The 20,519-nt window shown below is 51.3% G+C and overlaps 7 protein-coding genes across 7 annotated transcripts; 2 read left to right on the plus strand and 5 right to left on the minus strand.

Moving 5' to 3' along the window:
* Positions 1–36: 36 nt before the first annotated feature.
* On the minus strand, positions 37–558 carry N7511_008262 (uncharacterized protein; the record flags this gene model as incomplete). Its single annotated transcript, XM_057130639.1, has 1 exon — positions 37–558. One exon carries the CDS (start codon positions 556–558, stop codon positions 37–39), a length of 522 nt encoding a protein of 173 aa, XP_056982422.1.
* A 442-nt stretch (positions 559–1,000) lies between these two features.
* N7511_008263 (CDR ABC transporter) lies at positions 1,001–5,302 on the minus strand (the record flags this gene model as incomplete). Its single annotated transcript, XM_057130640.1, has 1 exon — positions 1,001–5,302. The coding sequence occupies one exon, from the start codon at positions 5,300–5,302 to the stop codon at positions 1,001–1,003; it is 4,302 nt and encodes a 1,433-aa protein (XP_056982423.1).
* A 1,894-nt stretch (positions 5,303–7,196) lies between these two features.
* N7511_008264 (putative formaldehyde dehydrogenase) lies at positions 7,197–8,334 on the plus strand (the record flags this gene model as incomplete). Its single annotated transcript, XM_057130641.1, is given in 3 exon segments — positions 7,197–8,003; positions 8,017–8,225; positions 8,281–8,334. The coding sequence occupies 3 exon segments, from the start codon at positions 7,223–7,225 to the stop codon at positions 8,332–8,334; spliced, it is 1,044 nt and encodes a 347-aa protein (XP_056982424.1). The 5' UTR covers positions 7,197–7,222.
* Positions 8,335–8,646: 312 nt separating this feature from the next.
* Positions 8,647–9,821, plus strand: N7511_008265 (branched-chain amino acid aminotransferase; the record flags this gene model as incomplete). The annotated part of the gene is made up of 2 exons (XM_057130642.1): positions 8,647–8,704; positions 8,755–9,821. 2 exons carry the CDS (start codon positions 8,647–8,649, stop codon positions 9,819–9,821), a joined length of 1,125 nt encoding a protein of 374 aa, XP_056982425.1.
* A 218-nt stretch (positions 9,822–10,039) lies between these two features.
* N7511_008266 (uncharacterized protein) lies at positions 10,040–13,164 on the minus strand (the record flags this gene model as incomplete). The annotated part of the gene is made up of 2 exons (XM_057130643.1): positions 10,040–12,818; positions 12,908–13,164. 2 exons carry the CDS (start codon positions 13,162–13,164, stop codon positions 10,040–10,042), a joined length of 3,036 nt encoding a protein of 1,011 aa, XP_056982426.1.
* Positions 13,165–13,822: 658 nt separating this feature from the next.
* ireA (bifunctional endoribonuclease/protein kinase IRE1) lies at positions 13,823–17,236 on the minus strand (the record flags this gene model as incomplete). The annotated part of the gene is made up of 1 exon (XM_057130644.1): positions 13,823–17,236. One exon carries the CDS (start codon positions 17,234–17,236, stop codon positions 13,823–13,825), a length of 3,414 nt encoding a protein of 1,137 aa, XP_056982427.1.
* A 1,125-nt stretch (positions 17,237–18,361) lies between these two features.
* Positions 18,362–19,846, minus strand: N7511_008268 (glycoside hydrolase family 76 protein; the record flags this gene model as incomplete). Its single annotated transcript, XM_057130645.1, has 3 exons — positions 18,362–18,946; positions 19,000–19,694; positions 19,756–19,846. The coding sequence occupies 3 exons, from the start codon at positions 19,844–19,846 to the stop codon at positions 18,362–18,364; spliced, it is 1,371 nt and encodes a 456-aa protein (XP_056982428.1).
* Between the last annotated feature and the right edge of the window lie 673 nt (positions 19,847–20,519).

A 20,519-nucleotide genomic window follows, 5' to 3' on the forward strand; every position in this document is an offset into this window, starting at 1 on the left:
TCACTATACCAATCTTGGAAATAACCAAACAGAAAATTACAAAGTAGGCCACTCCATCTGAATCCCCTCCAAGTCCCCAGGCCCCCTGAAATCCTCCAAAATATCCGCCTGTTCACTCAAAAGCACCCGATCAGCCTGCGAGTCCCCAATCTTAGCCAATTTCCTCCACCGCGCAAGATCCTCGGGATTCCGCTTATCACCATGGGCAGCCTCATTCTGCTCCCAGTGTCCCTTCGAAAAGCCGAGTAGGGTCGTGATCCGTTGGTTCGGGATATCAAACACCAGCGAGCAGATAGTCCCCGTCTCCTCTAGCCAATTACATTGCCATAGCTCTCCCGGGCGGATACACTGGTACGTTGCAGTTTGGAAGTTCTTTCGGCCTGCCATTGGACCTCCGTGGATGGCGTACACGATCCGATCTTCGTTGTAGAACCACATTTCGTAGCGCCATTTTTCGGGTTGGCCGTGTGTGTCTTTTGCGTCGTAGTCGTAGATCATATGGCGGTCGCGAATGTCCGCGTCAAAGGTTGAGCCTTGTAGAGTTGGTAGGACGGGCATTTTGTCGCTGTTTTGGTATAATTGTATAGGGTACAGTAGAACAAGATCTGCCGAATGTTGGTCGGTGGGGAAGGGGACTACATATACAGATCAACGGGCAGCCAGAGCCTTTAATAACCGGAATTTCGACCTTGTGCGTCCAACGCTGAACTCTGTTGGAAATCCGGAAATGGGTTGATGATGGTACGCAACCTGGAAATGGCCGTTCGGATACCTCGGGGTGGGTCGTCATCGTCATTCTCTTCAGAGTCCCTAAATCAACCAGATCTATTGTTCAAACAAATTTCCAAGATCAAAAGAGTGGTATTGAATTATATACATCTATGTAGAGAAGAGTATGCATGGTATCTAAAAGAGTAGAGTATAAAATGAGGAAAGAAAAGAGCCTTGACAAAAGGCGAAAGAACATGTTCAAGAAGGAAGAACACCAAAAGAAATGCAATCAAGCCTTCTTTACCTTGGCCTTCGAACCCCGCACCCGGAACAGGTAATAGAGCGAAATAGCAGCAAAGATATTGAAGATGAAGTAGCACCAGAAGATACCATAGTTTCTCCAGCGATCTCCCCAGTAAATCTCACGAGCAGCAAGATACTGATCAGCCGACGAGATCGAACAGTACTGGCAGTTCTCAGTGGCGTTGGGGTTCGAAAGTGATCCACCAGCCGCAGTGGCATATTCATTCAAGTACTGGAAGCAAGTCTGACCAGAAGGCGGGCTCAGAACACTCATCTCGGCAGCGTTACATTCGACCTTGCGGCCGTGCAGGGCTGTACTACCAATACCACTGATATAGTAGGTGAATGGTGAGACGCGGTACATGAAGATCCAGAAGCCGGGGAGGTCACTGGGTGGCTGCATGACACCGTTGAAGATGAATGAGAGACCGAACATGAGGGTGGCGAGCATACTAGCCAGCGCGGGTTCGGGAATGGCGCAGATAACAAGCTGGGCCATACTGGCGGCGTAGATAAAGAATTGAATGATGTAGAGGAGGATCAGGCCGCGGCGCTCGGCGTCTTGGTCGGCGCCGAAGACGGACCAGTAGAAGGAGGCCCAGGAGCAGATTCCTAGGATGACCTGGAAGGGAATTTCAACCAGCATCTGGGAGAGGATGAAGACCTTCCAGGAATAGATTCTGGATGGGCGTTCGCGGACTTCGTAGAGAGAGCGTTGGGCGACGAAGCGCGGCATGATTTGGTTGACGAGTGTGTTGAAGATGGTACAGAGAAGGAAAATACTGAAGAGAGCGTTTTGGAAGCCTTGCTGGGTGTTGTCGGCTTTCCAGAACGAAAAGCCGATGAAGAGGCCGGAGACGGTGCCCAGGACTAATTTGGAGAAGACGTATTCTGGCTGACGCCAGTATTGTTGGAAGACACGTTGGAGGACGTAGTAAAGTTGGCTGGTGAGAGGCATGGCGAACTCTGCATCATCATTGTCCAGGGATAGCTCGTGGACAGAGGGCTTGTGGCCGTTGTGAATTCTGTGAACTTCGGCTTGAACTTGTTCGTACTCAGGGCTCTTGTTCCAGGCATCGGACCAGTCAACGCCGGGGCAAGCGTCACCAGCGACCATTTCGAGAATGTATTCGGCGGGGTTCTCGAGCGGTTCACAGGTACGGGCGCCATGGCCTTCGAAGTAGTTTAAGAGGGTAGATGAGTCTTCGCCAATGTCACCAAAGTAGACAGTTTTGCCTCCTTTGGCAAGGAAGAGCAAGCGATCGAAGGTCTGGAAGAGCTGGGCACTGGGCTGGTGAATAGTGGCAAGGACAGCCTGGCCGTGGTCTGCGAGGCGACGAAGGAACTGGCAAATGGTCCATGAACTCTGGGAATCGAGACCACTGGTAGGCTCATCGAGGAAGATGAGCAAGGTCGGCTTCGCAGCAAGCTCAACACCAATACTGAGCAACTTGCGCTGCTCGACGTTGAGACCTTCTCCCAAGCTTCCCACAACCGCTTCGGCGAAATCTTCCATACCAAGTACCTTGATGACCTGTTCCACGTAGTCGAACTTCTCAGCCTTAGACACAGCCTTGGGCTGGCGAAGCATGGCACTGAAGCGCAAAGCCTCTCTCACGGTAGTCGAGTCAAGGTGAAGATCCTGCTGTTGGACGTAACCAGTGCGACGAGGGAAGTTGGCAGCGAGAGGGTTTCCATTGACGAAGATATCACCAGAGACCACACCGATCGAGACTCTCTGTGCGAGAACATCCAAAAGAGTTGTCTTTCCAGCTCCAGAAACACCCATGAGGGCAGTCAAACTGCCAGGTTTAACCCAGCCGTTGACGTTGTCCAAGAGTTTTCGGGTTCCTTCCTTCACAGGAATCTCATAGTTGAGGTTGTTCCAAGAAAGAATATCCTTTTGCTGGGGGAGGTGGATGGTGTCGCTGGTACGCTGCAACTCAAGCTTGTTGATTTCATCCAATCCATGTTCGATGGTAGTCTCTTGTTGGAGATACTTGGGAGCGTGGCCAGGGCGGAAGACCAAAGCCTCAGCCTTGGACTTGTCATCGCTGAGGTACTCACTAGCAACCAGATAGGTACAATTGAGGACAATAGCAAAAGCAACGAGAATACCGAAGTTGCGCCAGACGTGGGAGTATTGGTATTGGTAGTTCTCCATGATGAATCTATCACCAGAGACGGTTCTCTCACCGGCAACCGCACCGACAGTGGAGCAAATGAAGGATAAACCAGTTGGGTGGCTTGGGATGAAAGAGGTACAATCAAAGTTCTTGCCGTGGAACTCGTTCGCAACAAGTGATTCGAAGGTGTAGTAAATGGGGTTGATCCAGCGAATCCAAGAAAGCCATGGATGCATGTACGGTTGAGGCAGGGTGAATCCAGTGTAAACGACGATACACAAGACCAGAATACCAGCAAAAGACATGGCCTGTCCGATTGTCTTGGTCAATGCACCAATGGTGCGGAAAAGACCAGACATAGCCAAGACAGCAGTGAGCAGGAAGAGATAGAAGACGAAGAACGGTCCGGGTTCACGGCGAAGGTTGACCATGAAGTATAGTACAATCGTGAAGAAAGAGAGACGAACGAGTTTGATCGGTAGATCGACCACAATACTAGAAAGTGCTTCGGTGAACGGATGGACGAATGCATAGCCTGCTTGTTTTTCGACGACAGGACGTTGAGCATAAAGCTGCATGATTTCGTTCATCGTAAGAAGGGCGTTCATGAGTACAGCAAAGTACATCGCTCCTCCTTTTTGGAAGAAGTAACTGGGGGAGTCGGGGGTATTATAGAAGATGGAACCAATAATGAGAGACAGAATGATTTGGACAATGACTGGAGACATGACCGTCGGCAGATCTTGGAGCATTCGCTGGTAAGCTCTGGTCATGCAAAGGCGCACCTGCATGGGAACAGAAAGAAGGTAAGGGCTGCTGTCGCGGGTGTGGCGAGCTTGTTGAACTTTGTGGCTATCCTGAAGCCTCTTTGCGTCGCCGCCATTCGGTGGGTGTTCGCCTTCATAGATTTTGATTTCTTTCAACAAATCTTGATACTCTGGGCTGTTTTTCCAATGCTGGGCGAATTCCTTCGCAGTTCGGGGAACCTTGCCCTCAAATCCTGGAGATACGCGACGCTCAGCTGGGTTGGTGATAGCAGTCAGGTAGTCACCGCTGACTTGGCGCTCCGGTCTCTCGAAACCCATCTCTTGGAAGTAGGCCACTGCGCGGTCTCTAGGTCCGTAGTAGATTTGGTATCCCTCGTACAAAAGGGCAACCTTGTCGAAAAGGTCATACATGGACTGCGAGGCTTGGTAGGCAGCGATGGCGTGGCAGGATTTACCCATATCAGCGGAGAGACGCAACGACTTGACAAACTTCAAGGCCGAGGCGGCATCGAGACCACGAGTGCTGTTATCCCAGGCTCCAATGCGGCAGCGGGACAAGAACATCTCAGCAATACTGACCCTCTTTCGCTCACCTCCACTGACACCACGTACGAATTCATTGCCGACCTTGGTGTTGAAGGTATGAGATAGACCGAAGACTGACAGGACGACTTGGGTGAGAGTTTCGACGTATTCGTTGCGAGACATCTGTCCAGGACGCTCATGGGGAGCTCGCGCGTGGGCGGCGAATGTGAGGGTCTGACCAACAGTCAAATGAGGGAAATGGAGGTCGACTTCTTTGTTGTAGGCGACTTCTCCTCGGTGGTGTTTGATCATATGCTCGAAGTCGACACCTTCATAGTGAAGAGTGCTGCTGGGATCCAAGGACAGTCCTCCGAGATGACCAGTGATAGTCTTCAGGAACGTCGTACATCCACTGCCAGGGCGGCCCAGAACCAGGACAAGCTCTCCCCCCTGAAGGAGTCCATCGAAGTTGTGAAGGATCTCTCGAGGTGCTGCGGTGCGTCCAGTCAAACTTCGGACAGCAGCACGAAATGGAACTCGAAGACTGGAAGTGAGGGTCTCCTGATATTGCAACGCGGAGCCGGAACCGCTGACGGAGAGATTGGAAAAGACGACACCTTGGTGAGGAATATCAATGCCGGATTCATTGACTTGGTTCAGGACCATCTGCGCCCATCGCTGGTGATCGAAGTGTGGGCTGGTTGGATCGAGATGAGGTTGTAATGTCCTTTGACTAGCAGTAGTAGACAATTGCAAGCCGAGCTTACTAGAAGCGATCCGCGTCAGGGCCTCCTGTTCTTGTTCTTCTAGAACAGTGGGGACCTTCCCCGTAATAGGAGCGAACTCCGGCTCATCGTAGTCCTTCTCCATGATGAGAAGGTGTAGATGAGTACAAGTGAAAGCTTTGGGAGATAGCCTTAAAGGAGGGCCAGGCCTATTTTAATAAAGATCATCAGAATCTTCACAGCGGGGACGGACAACAAATAAACCGAGTGTAGATCGGAGTTTAGAAGCTTTTATGCATCGGGGCTGCCACTTTCCGGTCTATCACGGCGGAACGGACTCCGTTTCGCCGACTGTTCGCCACGTTCTCTCCTGAATTTTGCTCGTTTTGACGATTGTGATTGGCTGAGAATTTGCCGAGCATGCAAGCTTTTTTGAGGGGATTCCTTTTTTTGGTAATCGGCAGATGCATGGTGAGGTGCATACTGTACAGTATGCTGAGTTTGAGTTCTGATTTTCACGCCACGAGACAAGGATTAATTCCTGTAGCATGAAGTAAGCCTGTCGACTGCAAGCCCTAATCCATCAGGTGCTGATTGGTTGCATAACAGTACATAAGGACACTAATGATTGTGGTTGAGTCATTAGATCCACTCGGGCTTTGGAGCCCCGAGTCCGATCTTAACGATCACGGCGTTTAGGGGTAAACTCCATATTGAGTCTCTAGATCGGAATTCCGTGTGTCAGTTCTCCTGGTGCCTAGGGGTAAATAATATCCCCGCTGCGAAGTACGTAACCTAGGTAAATTTCGAAGATTCCTAATAATCTTGAAGTATTATAATTATACCGATTGACTTTCTGTTTTCAATCTTTTTCTATTTTCGCCAGATCGAAGACTTAAAATAGGGTTATCTTATGTTCACCCAGCCGAGATGTGCCACCTGCACTAGGCCTACTTACATCATCTAGGCGTAAATCCCAATCTTATAGACCCCACTGCCACAAACACAAAGCGACGACACTGTAATGTCAATGGCCACAGATATGGGACCGCTTTGTTTCAGGCGCTGTGCTTTATAATTGGTTTGTTTCGTTTGACGTAACGCATATATGAATTGTGTGGACCCTTGGAGGAAATATACAATTCGGTTATACACAAGTCAATGCTGGACTGTCCAAAGACAACGCATTCATCTACATGTATTAATATACAATGCGTCGGATCCAATCAAAATTCCCGCCCTTGTGTCATCGAAGGCGACCTGCAGGGTCAATATCCAATATATCAAACCCCGCAATTGTAGTCCTCTGTTGATCAATACTCATTGCTAACAACATCTCAGAGCTTTTACCAATTTTGGCAGACACCCCACTTACAGTACTCCGACTTGTTAACCTACAATAGCGGGGTAGTATGAATGCTCTCCATTGGTTCCCTACTACAGGCCGCACTGGGTTCCATTTAGGTAAGTGCAATATCTTGTAGTATGATATTCCATGGCGTGCAAGTTGGTAGTATTGAGAGTTATGGCCTTCAACTCTTAGCATGATTTGCTCTAGAACATCCACCACAGCTGAAACATGAGAGTAACAAAGTAGCACTTCGTGAACTTAGGGTTATCTCACCTCGTGACCTCATTCTAGCCCTGGAGATGTCGCCAGCTGACATCATTCGGTCTTCAATCCCGACCCTGGTCTATTCATATCCCTATAGTAAAGATCAACTGAAGAGTGTGGCTTTCATCGAAATTTTCTGGCTCTATGGCCACTCGGCAATATCTCTTATGGCATCATGTTGAGCTCAATTTGCCAGCGCTTGAATACTGGTTGAAACAGAACGGAGCCCACCTACCAAACTTCTACTGGTAAAGAACATACAATGCACCTTAGCCTAACTAACAAAAGTTGAATATACAAATCAACCTATTTGTTAGACAGCCACCTGAAACCCCACCAACATGGCAGTCATAATGCCCAGGCAAGCCTATCATCACTCAAACCCAATCCCAAACTAACATACCCAGCCCAATAACCTCAATAGGGTACAACCCCCACGAGACAGATTGCATGAAAGCAGCATGGTGGATGGGCACACACAACGTCGAAGTAGGAGTGGTCCCCAAACCAACAATAACAGATCCCCACGACGCAATAATCCAAATAAGCCACTGCACGATCTCCGGCAGCGACATCCAACTTTACGAAGGCGAGCTCAACGAAAGCATGGAAAAAGGCGACATCCTCGGCCAAGAAGCAATAGGCCTCGTGGAAGACGTAGGAGCAAAAGTGCAGACCCTCAAACCCGGCGACCGGGTCATCATCCTCCCAGTCATCTCCTGCGGCAGCTGCAACGACTGCCAGAAGAAGCAGTACTCTCTGTGCGGGAACACCAATCCATCCCGGGACATGGAAGCCGCGTATAGGCATCGCATTTCAGGGAGGCTGGGCTATAGTCGGTTCTGTGGTGGCTATCCCGGTGATCAGGCCGAGTATTGTCGAGTCCCGAATGCCGATTTGACGTGCATCCGTGCGCCGCGGGGAATCGATGCGCGGAAGTTGCTGGGATTGAGTAATGTCGCTACGACGGCTTGGCATGCACTGGAACTGGCTGAAGGGCGCGAAGGCGATGTTGTTGCTGTTTGGGGGTGTGGACCTGTTGGGCTTGCTGTGCAGCGGTTAGCAAAGCTGCGCGGAGCGAAGAAGGTTTATGCTATGGATCGTGATTCGCAGCGGTTGCGAATTGCTGAGGATTTCGGCATGATGCCGGTTGATGTTTCGCTTCATCAGGAGGTTGGGGCGTATCTTCTTTCTATTCAAGAGGACGGGCTTGATCGGGCTATTGAGGCGAGTGGGTTTCGCAGTGTGCAGAAGCCTAGACATGCTGCTATGCGGGCTATTTGGGTTGGAGCGGGATAGCGGGGATACGTTGGAGGATATCATTCGAGCTACGCGAAAGGGTGGACATGTCGCTTTGGTGGGGGATTCCTTTTTTACCACGCATGATTTTCCCATTGGGCCCATGATGCAAAAGGCATTGACGGTGCGTGGTGGTCAAGTTTGTCCCCAGAAGGTGAGATGAGCATAGCTCCCGTTTTCAGCCAGCTTCGCTGCTAAGTCGAGTTTAGTATTATCCTTTCCTGCTGGACTTGGTTGTCCAGGGGAAAATCGACCCCTCGTGAATGTTCACGTTCGAGGATGAATTCGAGAACATTGCCGAGGAATACCACCAGTTCGCGCGGCACGAGGTTCCTGGCGGGTTGAAAGTGTGCTTGGTGACATCCTTTGGACGCAGTGAGCAAAACCAAGACACCAGCGATATGAACGCCGCTCGCGAGTGTTAGCTGCCCAAGCAGTAGCCCTAAAACCCTACCTCTACCATAGCAGAGTAGTCAGCACCGACGTCGGAGCTCTCTATAAAAATAAGCATAAGCTGATCCCCGATCTCGACTCCACAAATCTCTCATTTCTCCAGTTTCTCCAGTTTCTCCACGATGCATCCCCCACCCATTGCCCTCGACTGGAACAACATCGGCTTCAAAGTCCGCGATGGTATTCCCCCCTCAATGAAATATATCCTATCCCCACTAAATAAAATCAAGGCAACGGCCACGTAGAATGCCACTTCTCCCACAGCGGCGGCGGCAAATGGAGTGCCCCGCAGTATATATCCTCGCCAAACCTGAGCATATCCGGCATGTCCCCGGCCCTCAACTACGGCCAACAGGTGTACGAAGGACTCAAAGCATTCCGACACCCGGACGACCAAAAAATAACCGTCTTCCGGCCCGACCGCAATGCCCGCCGGATGCAGTTCTCCGCCGAGGTAGTCTCCATGCCCCCCGTGCCGGAGTCCCTCTTCATCGAATGCGTGAAGCTAGCCGTGGGATTGAACGCTGAGTATGTCCCGCCTCACGAGTCCGGCGCCGCGATGTATATCCGACCTTTGCTGTTTGGGTCTTCTCCGCAGCTGGGCCTGAGTCCGCCGGATGGGTATACGTTTGCGGTGTTTGCGATGCCGACTGGTGTGTACCATGGAGCTAGTGCCGTTGATGCGTTGATCTTGGAGGATTTTGACCGGTGTGCGCCTTTTGGTACGGGGGCTGCCAAGGTCGGCGGCAATTATGCGCCTGTGTTGAGACATAGTGATCGGGCGAGACGGGACGGGTTTGGCATTACGCTGCACCTGGATAGTGCGACTAGGAGGGAGATTGATGAGTTTTCGACTAGTGCGTTTATTGGGGTGAAGAGGGATGCGGAGGGTTCGGTTACGGTTGTTCAGCCGGATAGTCGCAATGCGATTGATTCGGTCACTGCGGCTTCGGTGTTGGAGATTGCGAAGAAGTTGGGGTACTCGGTTGAGAAGCGACGGGTCTTGTATGAGGAATTGGATGAGTTTGAGGAGATTATTGCGGCGGGGACTGCTGCTGCTTTGGTTCCTGTTGGGAGTATCACTATGAAGTCGCGTCGGGATAGGTTAAGGTATAAGACTGGGGCTGAGAAGGAGGGTGGAGAGGTTTGTGTGCAGTTGTTGAAGATGCTTCGAGGTATTCAATCTGGGGTTGCGGAGGATTCTTTTGGTTGGAACTATGAGGTGCTGCCACCACCCAAGGGATGGGCCGATGAGAGCCACGAAAAAGCTGAAGAGAACGGTGCCAATGTTCCCTAACTGGATGACCGTCCTTGGCCTGGTGTCTCTTCTCATTCAATTGGCTTACTGATATTCTCGTGATTTAAGTGAAAAAAAAAGGCTCGATCATTCATCAACATTAACATAATTGTATTCGACATAGCGCAATGTACACGGGGTAACAAGTAACGACGGGTTATGCATGTAGTAAGCAGGATATCTTAACGACAAAATAAATGCAAGGGATGGTACAAGAATCACTTGGTGCGCTGAGACCAGGGCTTGCGCAGCTTTGAATGGGATCCGTCGGGTAGAATATCGCCCTCATCACTGTCCGACTTGTCGCTGTCGCTGTCGCTGTCGCTGTCGGAATCAGAGTCACTCGCGTCGTCACTCGAGCTAGGCACATCATACACATCCCCACGGACAGGCGGGGCGGGTTTGGGTTCGGGGCGAGGTTTGGCGGTCTTAGCAAGGATTTCTTGTTTCTGGCTGCTGAGAAGACCCTTGAGGGTAGGACGGGGTGTGCGTGTAACAGATTTCTTGGGGTTTGCATCTTGCTCCTGCTTCCTCTCTTCGCATTGTTTTAGTTGCCCTCGTAATTGGTCGAGCTTTTTACGCCAATCTAACATCCTCACTTTTCCCTGGCGCTTCTTATGCTCAAGCTTATCGAGGAGGTCCAGCATCTCCGTCGCAAGAATCAATACTTGAGGATCGGCATTTTGTGCATTGAGCTTGGCTTGCAGTTCATTTTTCTCGTTCGTGTCTCGCTCGATTTGCGCACCCATCTGGTTGATACTTTCGGCAGAGAATCCTGGTGGATAAACAATATTGCTCTGGCTGCTGGCTGGCGTTCCCTCGTTGGACTTCGAGGCCGGAGTCTTCCGAGCGGCTTTGGCTTTCACGGCATTCTGAGGGGTTCCATTGGCGACTTGCTGAGTTGCGGCAGAAGTCGGTGGGTTGTGAGATTCCTTTTCCTTTGGCGTCCCACGAGGTGTCGAGCCGGACTGCAGCCCTGAAGCAGTAATCTGGCTGGCCGCAGTGAGTGGCTTCGCGGACCGGGACGTAGTGGTCTGGCGAGGAGTCGAGGTTGAGGGTTGTGCGGGATCAGAGGTTAAAAACACATTGTCGCCCTCTTGGAAGGAGACAGATCGTCGCTCTCCTCGTTCTGAAGGGGAGTCTTTTCCACGGATCGCGGAGTGCAATTTCTTAGTTCTGTCAACCGCAGGTGTTTGCTTAGTTGGGGTCATGTCAACTGAATCAACGGCGGTGGGTACGCTGCTGGGGAACAGAGGACCACCAAATACAGGCTGAACAGGCTCAGAGATATGCATGTCCTCTGCAGGTTTGCTCATGGGTTGTTTACTGGGAGGGCTTTTTGTGATACCCAATCCGAGTCCAGTAAGGCGATTGGGTGATTTTTCCCGATCCATTGACATGCTGGCACGGCGACGGCCAGGGCTAGAGAATGAAGGAACACGCTCGCTTCTCCGGCGTGGGCTTTCCAACTGAGGTGGTAGTGGCACCTCAGTGGAGCCAATTGGTGACTTCGACTTTGATTGTGGGTTATCATTCTGAGTAGAGTTCACAAGGTCAAGCGTAGCATTAGGGGTTTTTGATTTGGCCTGCTGGCGAGTTGATGGGTGGGTTTGGTTAATACGAGTTTCCTTGACCGGCGCAGGCTCCTCTGAACTCTGCTTGCGCTTCCGAGAGAAAGTCTGACTCGAAGCGCCGTTCTCCCGAGGGGATATTTTGGCGTGGGAGCCTTCCATTTCCACATCTCCATCTTGATCAATTTCCTGAGCCTCATTGGTCAGCTGGGTTTCAGCAATTATGTCCTCCGCGTTTTCTTCGCTATCTTCAGACTCTGATGAGGATTCAGACTCGGATGAAGAGGAAGATGAAGAGTCCTCAGAGTTATCGCTATCAACGTTCTCCTTTGTGACCAGTTGGTCTTCGGGCTTCTCAACTTCGACCGGTTTTGGTGGGCTCTTCGCGGTTTCAGTTTCGATCTTGTTTTCCTCGTCGCTCTCGTTGTCACTGTCGTCGCTATCGTCTTCACTAGACTCGCTGTCTTCAGCACTTGAAATATCAATGGCCTGGCCAGCGACCCCATTTTGCGGCGACTTCGTGATGCTCTTGGCAAGCGCCGAAAGATGGCTTTCTGGTTTGATGCCAATGGAGGTGCGTTTGACTGCTGGCTGGGGTGGGGATGTGAACTTCTTGTCTTTTTCACCCTTAGATTCGTTTGCCTCATTGCTGCTCTCCCTAATTTGTTTCTCGGCGTTTTTCCCAGGAGCCGCGGGGGCATCAATTGAGGGCTCAGCAAGTTCCGCGTTGGATGTCTTGTTAGTGGTTCCAGAAGCTGGCAAACTGAGTTTTACAATCCTTTGAGGTTGAGTGTCCGATTTAGGAGAAGGTGCAGTCGCAGAACCAGGCGTAGACTTAGATCGTGTTTGAGAAGCTCGTTGTTCGGTAGGTGACGGTGACTCTCCAAGCTCCTCACTCTCGTCTCGTCGGGGAGGAGGCGTACCAGCAATTGTAGGCCCATTGGTAGTTGGACTGCGAACCTCAACAGAGGAAAGTGGCACATCCCGGCGACGACGTTGGTCCTCCATACCATTTCTCAAAGGACGCTTATTGCGCGTACCTGATCTATCATGGTGAGCCGGAACGGACCATGGCGATGCAGATGAGTGGCTCCGCCAGGAATGAACGCTTTGCGACTGAGATTTAGCATCTTCGTCCTCCTCCTCAATAGGCGAGAATTGCCGCTTCAGAGCCTCCTTCTTAATGTTCGCATCGCGCTGTCGCTCATACGCGACAATCGCAGCATCCCAATCCTGATCGACAGAGGGGAAGCGCTCCGGCGCAGCAGCCGCAGCAGGTTTCTGAACAACGCGCACAGTCCCACGCTGGTCGAGACCATCTGCGCGGGCTTTTCCATAATCAACCCAGACGTCGGCGACGGTCAAATCGGGGTACAGGTCGAGGTCTTCTTTCGTATCGTCCAAGATTTTCTTAATCGAGAGGGGTCTATGAGTCGCAAGAGTTAGACATTGACAGTTTTCTTCCCAGTGCATAATATCATAATTTAATACGGTCGCTGAGGGTAGATCACTTACTCAAGATCAGGGTGTAGCTTGGCCCAGTGGTCCTGGATCAGACCCGCCAATCCGCCGAGCGTAACGTCCTCCGGTTTCTCAAGCACCAGGAGGAAGATACCTGGCTTCTTGGATGTAATCGACGCTGCAGATCCCTGGCTGGAGTCATCGTTCACAGATTTGCGCGTGAAAGGTAATGATCGACCCCAGCTCGAGTTTGAGTGTGACGCCAGTTGATCCCGCGGGAAAACTTTGACCGATAGTCGAAGGAACACCATTGTGAGCTAGAGCGTACAGACAATGATAAGCACCTTGTGGCAGGGAGGGAGGATGTCGACAAAGGCGACAGGCACGAGGAAGAAGCAAGTCTTCAGAGTGTCACGATTGAAGCTCGAACGCGTTAGGTGGAAGAGTAAGGTTGGCGCGGCGACTTAGACAAACGCGCAAACATGAGATCAAGAAGCTCAAATGCACATGACTGGCCTGCAGGCTGGCATCTCAAACTCAGCAACGGAACTTGCAGAGGAAAAGTTGCGGAGCGGAAATTGGGGAGGTGCGGAAAGAATTTGGCGCGACGTCGCGATCCACTTATGGGTCTATCACATAACCACGTTCGATCTATCCAACGGCTTACTGATATTGGGCACTTTTTGGACATATCTTCAATGGGGACCATGTTCCATCATATATATATATGTGTATTGAATCTTATGAACGAATTGGACATTTTGACATGTTCGTCTCGGCCAACGGCAGAGTTGGCACATTAGATGCTGCGGAGCTCTGCAGCACACTATAGCTACAGTGCAGCTTACGATCGGAGTGAATTGACCATAAAATATGCAATAAAATTCAGTTGTAGATAGGGGCATGCAAGTGATAAATTTGAAAAATGACCAGAAATGTAATCTAAATGCGATGCAGTAAGAAAACCGCCTACTCAGGCGGTACAAAATACCGCTGGAACCGATCAATGCGAGTCAAATCCAACTCGACAATGACAGAATGACAGCTCATCAAGAGACTCGGGAAGCGAACAGTCCAAAAGTTGAGGTACCCCTCGGGCAAACCACCAATATGAGTCTTGAGATACTCAGGCATATCATTGTAGTGATTGCGCTTGTTACGAAGAGCACGAAGAAGGTCAAGCATGCGTGACCCGGTATACTTGCGTTGCTTACCGAGATTGTCTTTGAAGTCTCTCGGCAGTAAGCGCAAGAAGTCCATCTCTGAGCCCATGACCTGTCTGGCAACGGATTCCAGACAAAGAAGGGCATCCGAGGGTGGGTCGCGGGGCTCGAATTCGAAGTGATCGGAAACGTCGCAGAGGAAGCTGAGGCGATCGGAAGGGGGCCAGAAGAAGGGATGCATGAGGACAGCGCTGGCGTCGGGTCGGTGACGAGGGTCCAGGGACAACATGGAGCGAATGAGATCATCAGCTTCAAAGGCGTAATCACCCAGACGATTCAATTCCTCTAGATCAAACTGGCCCTTCACGATGTTCGCCTCACGCATGAACTTGCCATTCTTATCGAATGGGTGGCTACCACGAGTCAAGACGTAGTAAAAGACACAGCCCAAAGAGAAGATGTCGATGGCACGGGTCGCACGACGGTTCGTCTGTGGATCTACCACCGCAGGCTCCGAGGACTCAGTGTGTTGTGAAGCGAGCGACATTGGACCATCATCGTCTACCAGGAGCTCGGGGGCACGCCAGCCAGAGGTTCCCGCAGCATGGGCTGTGGTCGCCCGGAAAGAACTCTGATTGTCCTCCAATTTCTTACAAAGACCGAAATCAGAGATGAGTAGACGCAATGAGCGAGAGATGCTGCGACCACGAGGCATCGCCACGAGAATGTTCTGAGGCTTCAGATCACGGTGAACGATCTTGAGAGAATGTAGGTAACGAACGCCTTGAGTTATCTGGCGCAGTACATCTGGCAGATCCAGGCCGCTTTGAACAAGGTCTGGGTAAGAAGCAGGACGCTCAATGACATCCTGGAGAGATGCAGGACAAAGCTCAAGACCAATGTACAGGAAGCCAGTGGCTTGCTCACGACAGAAGTACCGGATCACGTTATGGTGATCATCACTCTCCTGCAACAAGCCCACTTCGTGGGATGCAATGTCATAGAACTCCATCAGCATACGTTTGACTGCCACATCACGTCCATCAAAAGAACCGCGGTAGACCACGGTTCCATGACTGCCAAAGCCGAGGATGACATCGGTGAAGACTTGGAGACGGCCAATGCGGATGACACCATCCATCTCCATGATCTCGTTCGAAACCTGACGGGTCAACTGTACATCAGGCTCAAGTCGAGACTGAGGACCCAAGGTACCAATTTGATCGATAACCTGCTCGGCAACTTCGGTGGTGTCGCCTTCACTCCCAGGCTTTCTGCGGCGACGGTGAGACTTTCCACCACGAGAGCCACGAGCGCGGCCTTTTTTCTTAGGCTTCTCATTCTCATCGCCCTCCTCATCGTCCGGGCCCCGGGATGGCTCACGTATCTTGACACGTGGTGTTGCGTCTGGGGATATATGCTCTGCAGAGGTAGCCTTCTCGGTCTCTCCGCTCTGGGCTGAGCCATCCATATCCAAATCAACAGTCACATTGGGGACTTGCTGAGTTGGAGTGGATGGGCGCTTAATGTCCGGAGATGCGCCAACGAGAGGAGTGGAGGGGGTGGATAGAGAGGCCTTGTCATTTGAGTTAATGATGTTCTTGATGTCGAGCTTCTGTTTGGCCAAGTCTCGAAGATGATGCGAGTTAAAATAGATAAAGGTGCAGATGAACAACAATATCAAAGTAACGACAATGTCCAATGCATTGTCCCAACTCTTGCGAATGATTGCACTGTTGCGAAGAGCCGGAGGCAGTGCCAGTTCAGAAGGGCTGCGTAAAGCCTCCCAAGGAGTGTCATTTGAAAGCTCAGAAGTGGACGACCCAGCGATTCTGGGCATGGGAGAACGGACTATACGAGGACCGCTGAGTGAATGAACACCCGCCAAAGCATTTCGCTGCTGGTGCGGAGTTAGACTCATCAGTGCCTGGCCCCTGCGGAAAAAGTCTTTCTCATAGCAAGAAGCCATTGGGGCGCGTCCTGTAGCGAGAGGATACGTTTCCTCGGAAAAGGCATACCAACCACCCGCTTCAGTACAATCGATGAACACACGCATGTCACGCTCATCATCAAGCGAACCATAATCTGGGTCTGGAGGCTGCAGAGGCTGCGACAAGAGAACCAGCGGAGTGGAATTGCCCGGTCTGTCCTTGTTGGAAGAACGAACCACATCAAACACACGAGCCACAGGCGAAGAGAACCGCTGAGTATAACGAGCTCGATTTGTCTGCGAATGATCGAATCCTAACACCACACCGTCATGCATGCTATAGATATGACTCTGATCCATTGTGCGATAATATTGGCTCTGGAGGTCCATGTCACGATTGTTTGGCGCCCACTCCGAGTACTTCAATGTGCAGATCGGATCGCCCGTCTCGGTGTTCTGGATAGCGACAGCATACTCAACGCGACCCAGCACCAAAGTACCCGAAGTCGACTCGCACTCCTCAGGGTCCACGTCTTGCCCATCGACCTTCCGACACTCCGGTCCAGAAGTAATAGGGCCACGAGAACTGAAAACCCTCAAAATGCTTCCAGTCCGAGCGTCAATGGTATAAAGCGTAGTTTCTTTGCGAGCAGTGTACGTCACGGCAGGATCAATACCAGAATAAGGGGTTTCATCGACAAGTTGCTTCACCGTCAAGCCGAGTTTCTGCAAGCCGGCGTCCGGGCCGGGAGAGTAAATATAGAGACTGCCATCCTGGCTAGGCTCAACAATCCACAAAAAATCGTCTTCGGGCTCGGTATCGTCAAAGTCGGAACGATTCGCACGGTGGTAGATGCTTTCAACAACAGGACTGGAAGGAACCTCGAGGGCCCAGCGCGCAGCCCCGGTCTTGCGATCACGGGCGTGAATAGTTCCGTCGACGGTCGCCAGTAGCACAAAATCCTCGACCTCCCAGTCCTGCAAGGACCGCGCGTGAAGCTGCGAAGCCAGGCCTGCAGCTGTGCTGCTGGCTTGGACAGGAGGGGCTCGAACGGCGCGGCCGGAGCCTGCCAGAGCCAGAGTAGCAAGGGCGCTCGCATCGTTGGATTTCACAATGGGAGGTGCAGCTACGGGTGCTGCATGTGTGGATGACTCTGGTGCTCGGGGCACAGAGAGACGGGAGATGGTGTCATGGTCTGGTTGCTGCTGCGGAGCGACCAGGGCAGGCAGGAGAAGGAGGGCGACACTAGCGGGGAGGGTCGAACGGGCGCCCGGCAGCCGCCACCGCATTGTAGAAACGTCAGCACAGAGAGGGATGAAGGTGATGGCGGAGTTGGAGGGTGGTTCCTCATGTGTCGAGTTTGGAAGAGGGAGAAGAGGTTCGGGTCGAATTAAGTGTGGATCGAGCTCGCGAATCCGGGTAGCGGATCATCCCCCACAGTGGATGATTCTCGAAAATGTTCACAGTGTGCTGAGGGAGGTGAGTCAATGGTGAGAAGTGCGAGGCGAGAGGAGGAGAGATGCAAGATGCAAAATGCAAGATGAAAGATGAAATAAAGGGAAGATGAAAGGGGAGAAGGCAGATAGATTGTGTGTAATACACGTGTACAGTACAGCTAGTGACCAGCCTCTCCCGCCTCCATTGCGTGTACCAGGAGGTAATCGTGACTGGTGGTAAGGGGTCTGGAACATGAAGATCTATAGAACACATCTACTATGCATATTCCATTCATGGCAGTTGACATTTATTCACGCTGTATCTCATGCATCATTGCCCCGAAATGTTCCAGAGCAGCAAATGTAGTCAACATGCACAAATTTATATCGTGTCACAAATCTAGCTTAATCACAAGCTGGCACTAGGAAGGATTTCCAAAATTACCGGGCGATATGCTTGAATCAAGTGTATTCTTGCATCATTCGGGCGCTAACTCAATCGATTTTTTTCACATCTTTTTTATCCATTTGAGATCAGCTGAATTCGTTAGATCATACAATGGCTTGTATGGAGTTGCCCTTTGACAGCACTCCGTTTGATAACCACTCTCAAAATTCTGTTCTACATGTATTGTACGGTATGAAGGCAACACAGATCACCCCAGCCGCCTCCACGGCGGATACACCCTGGAGCCGTCAGCCGTCAGGGGCCCGAAAGTGACAGAACACGCTAGAAACGGGGAATCAGAAAGTCCATTGTCGTCAAATCAGAAGTAGGTCAGGAATCCAACGCCACAACCCCATGAAGTACTCGGAAGGGCCGGAAAGGGAGAAAAGATTAAAGAAGGAAAGATAGATACAGGATGGTGAAAAAAAAGATGCCATCTGAGACGCGCATCGGAGGTGAAAAAAGAAACTATAGAACAACTGAAGGATCACGTATGGTCCCAAGAAAGGTAAGAAGCAGAAACAAACCGTCTAGCCACCCCGGATCATCCAGGTAACAGCAACAGCCCAGCCAGTAACAAAGATGACGGTCAAGACACCCGCACCGGCTTTGTCGCCAGTACCGATGGTGTTCAATACGGGCATCGCATTGTCCGATGAGTTGGTGCCGGCATTGGGGTTACTCTTGGAGGTACCACCCGACTCGGAACTGTAGGGCGCCTTATTTTTGAAGGGGATCAGGTTTGCGGATAGGACACCGAGCACGGCCATCTGTTGCTCCAACCCGCTGGACTTATCCCACGCGGCTTGTTTGGTCCAACGGATACCACACAGGTTACCAGAGGTACCACCGGAACATTGCAAGGCCGCGGCCTGGGCGGATGTCCGTAGCTGAGGGAAGATCAGGTCGTAGGTTCCGGGGACGATGGTGGTCAGCATGCCGAGCCAGTTGGAGAAGTAGGCCTTGAAAGTGATCTGGTTACGATCACAGTTTCCGAGCGGTTCACAGGTAATATCCGATAGAATCTGGTTATTGCTAGAAGCCGGGTAGAATTGCTGGGAGGTTTTGATCAGACCCTCGACACCCTCCTTCCACTTGGTCTCAGTGCCATTGGTCTAGCAAACAGTCAGCGTCAAACTTCATCATGGACAAGGTCACTATCACATACGTAGTTGTGCATGTACGCAGCACCGCTGATATAGGTAGCGTAGTTGTAGGTCCATTGGAAATCACCGTGATCCGTGCACTGCGTGCCGCAAGTGGTGGTGTCGGCAATATTCCAGTTCTTCTGCTTGAGCAACGGGGTGGTAGCACTCCAATCCCAAATTCGTTCAGCCCATTCGGCGTAGGTCTTGTTTCCGGTGTAAAGAGCAAGTCGAGCAGACAGCTGGAACAATCCTCCGTTTGAAATTGCGTTCTTAGTCAAGTATCCATCCTGGTACGGCCAAATCTGCCAGCGCATTCCACCGTGGCAGCTGCTAGTATCCCATCGGGGGTATTGCGTGTTGAACACACCCTGAGCGAGCGACACCCAGGATGGCTGTCCGTCGAGCTCGGGGTAGTTGAATTCCGCAGCTGTGATGGCGGCAAGACCCCAGAAAACTTGATCGTCGTTACCGAGGTATTGACTGTAATTGCTGGGGAAGAAGTTGTCGTCGCCCTTCTGCCAGTACATTCCTTCCTGGACGGTGGCGGTGAACTGATCGTCACCGGTCATGAACCAGTACAGAATGAGGGTCATGAACATGGAGCCACCCTCCCACCAGGTTCCGTCCATTTTACCGGGGATGTTCTTCGAATCACGGTCGGCATAGTAAGTCATCATGTCGGTCGCGACCGTCTTGGCCGCAGCTTTGAGGGAGCCTACAAGCGCGCACCTAGATTAGCCCGTGACTTCCGATGGGGAGGGAATACAGCGACATACTCTCATCGTCAATGTTTAAGGTGATCGCAAGGGCACCTTTAGCAGCTAGAGAGCCGCTCAGAAGAGTGGCCAGCCACTTGGAGAAAATCATGTGGAGTTGAGAGCCAAGGGCCAAGGGCAAGGAGGTGGTTGAGAGAGGAAAGTAAATGTCAAAGGGTCTCTCAGGGTCCGGTAACAGTACCGTTGCAGTCCCCCGGCACTGGTGGGGGCAAAGTGTTTGCGTCTAAGAATGTTCACTCTGAAACTTAGTTTTGATTAGTGCAAATGTCTTATTGAATGCTTTTGCCTAGTAGTTTACGTCGAGTAAGGCTTCAATATTTTAGGCGCCCCTGCCCACAGCTTCTTAACCCCTAAAATACGATGACGGTTAGACTCCCCTGGAACCTGCAGGTAATGAAACACCAAGCTTGGCGAAGCATCCCTTGGCCTCTCGGCTGGAATTGGCGAACTTTTCAACATGATATGGGATGTTATAAGGTGCCAATTCATCTTGCACGGGTCTACAGACGATCATCTGGAGAAACAATTCGACTCCTGTTCTGGACCCAGGCCCCACGGCATGGATCGTCGTTGTCAAAAGTCGATACGAACACGAGGGATGGACTGGTCTCAGATTGCTGACAATGGAGCATAAGACGGAGGTGAAAATGCCGACAATTCCGACCTGCAAGCTCAAATCTATTTTGCTGCCTGTCTTTGTTCTGTCAATGAGCTGGATCGCAGTCTTTGCCTCTTTCGGAATATGGCGGCAAGGGGGTTGGACG

This window comes from Penicillium nucicola, assembly GCF_028828085.1.
Source record: "Penicillium nucicola strain IBT 29836 chromosome Unknown utg000008l, whole genome shotgun sequence".
In the NCBI taxonomy this organism is placed as follows: Eukaryota; Fungi; Ascomycota; class Eurotiomycetes; order Eurotiales; family Aspergillaceae; genus Penicillium; species Penicillium nucicola.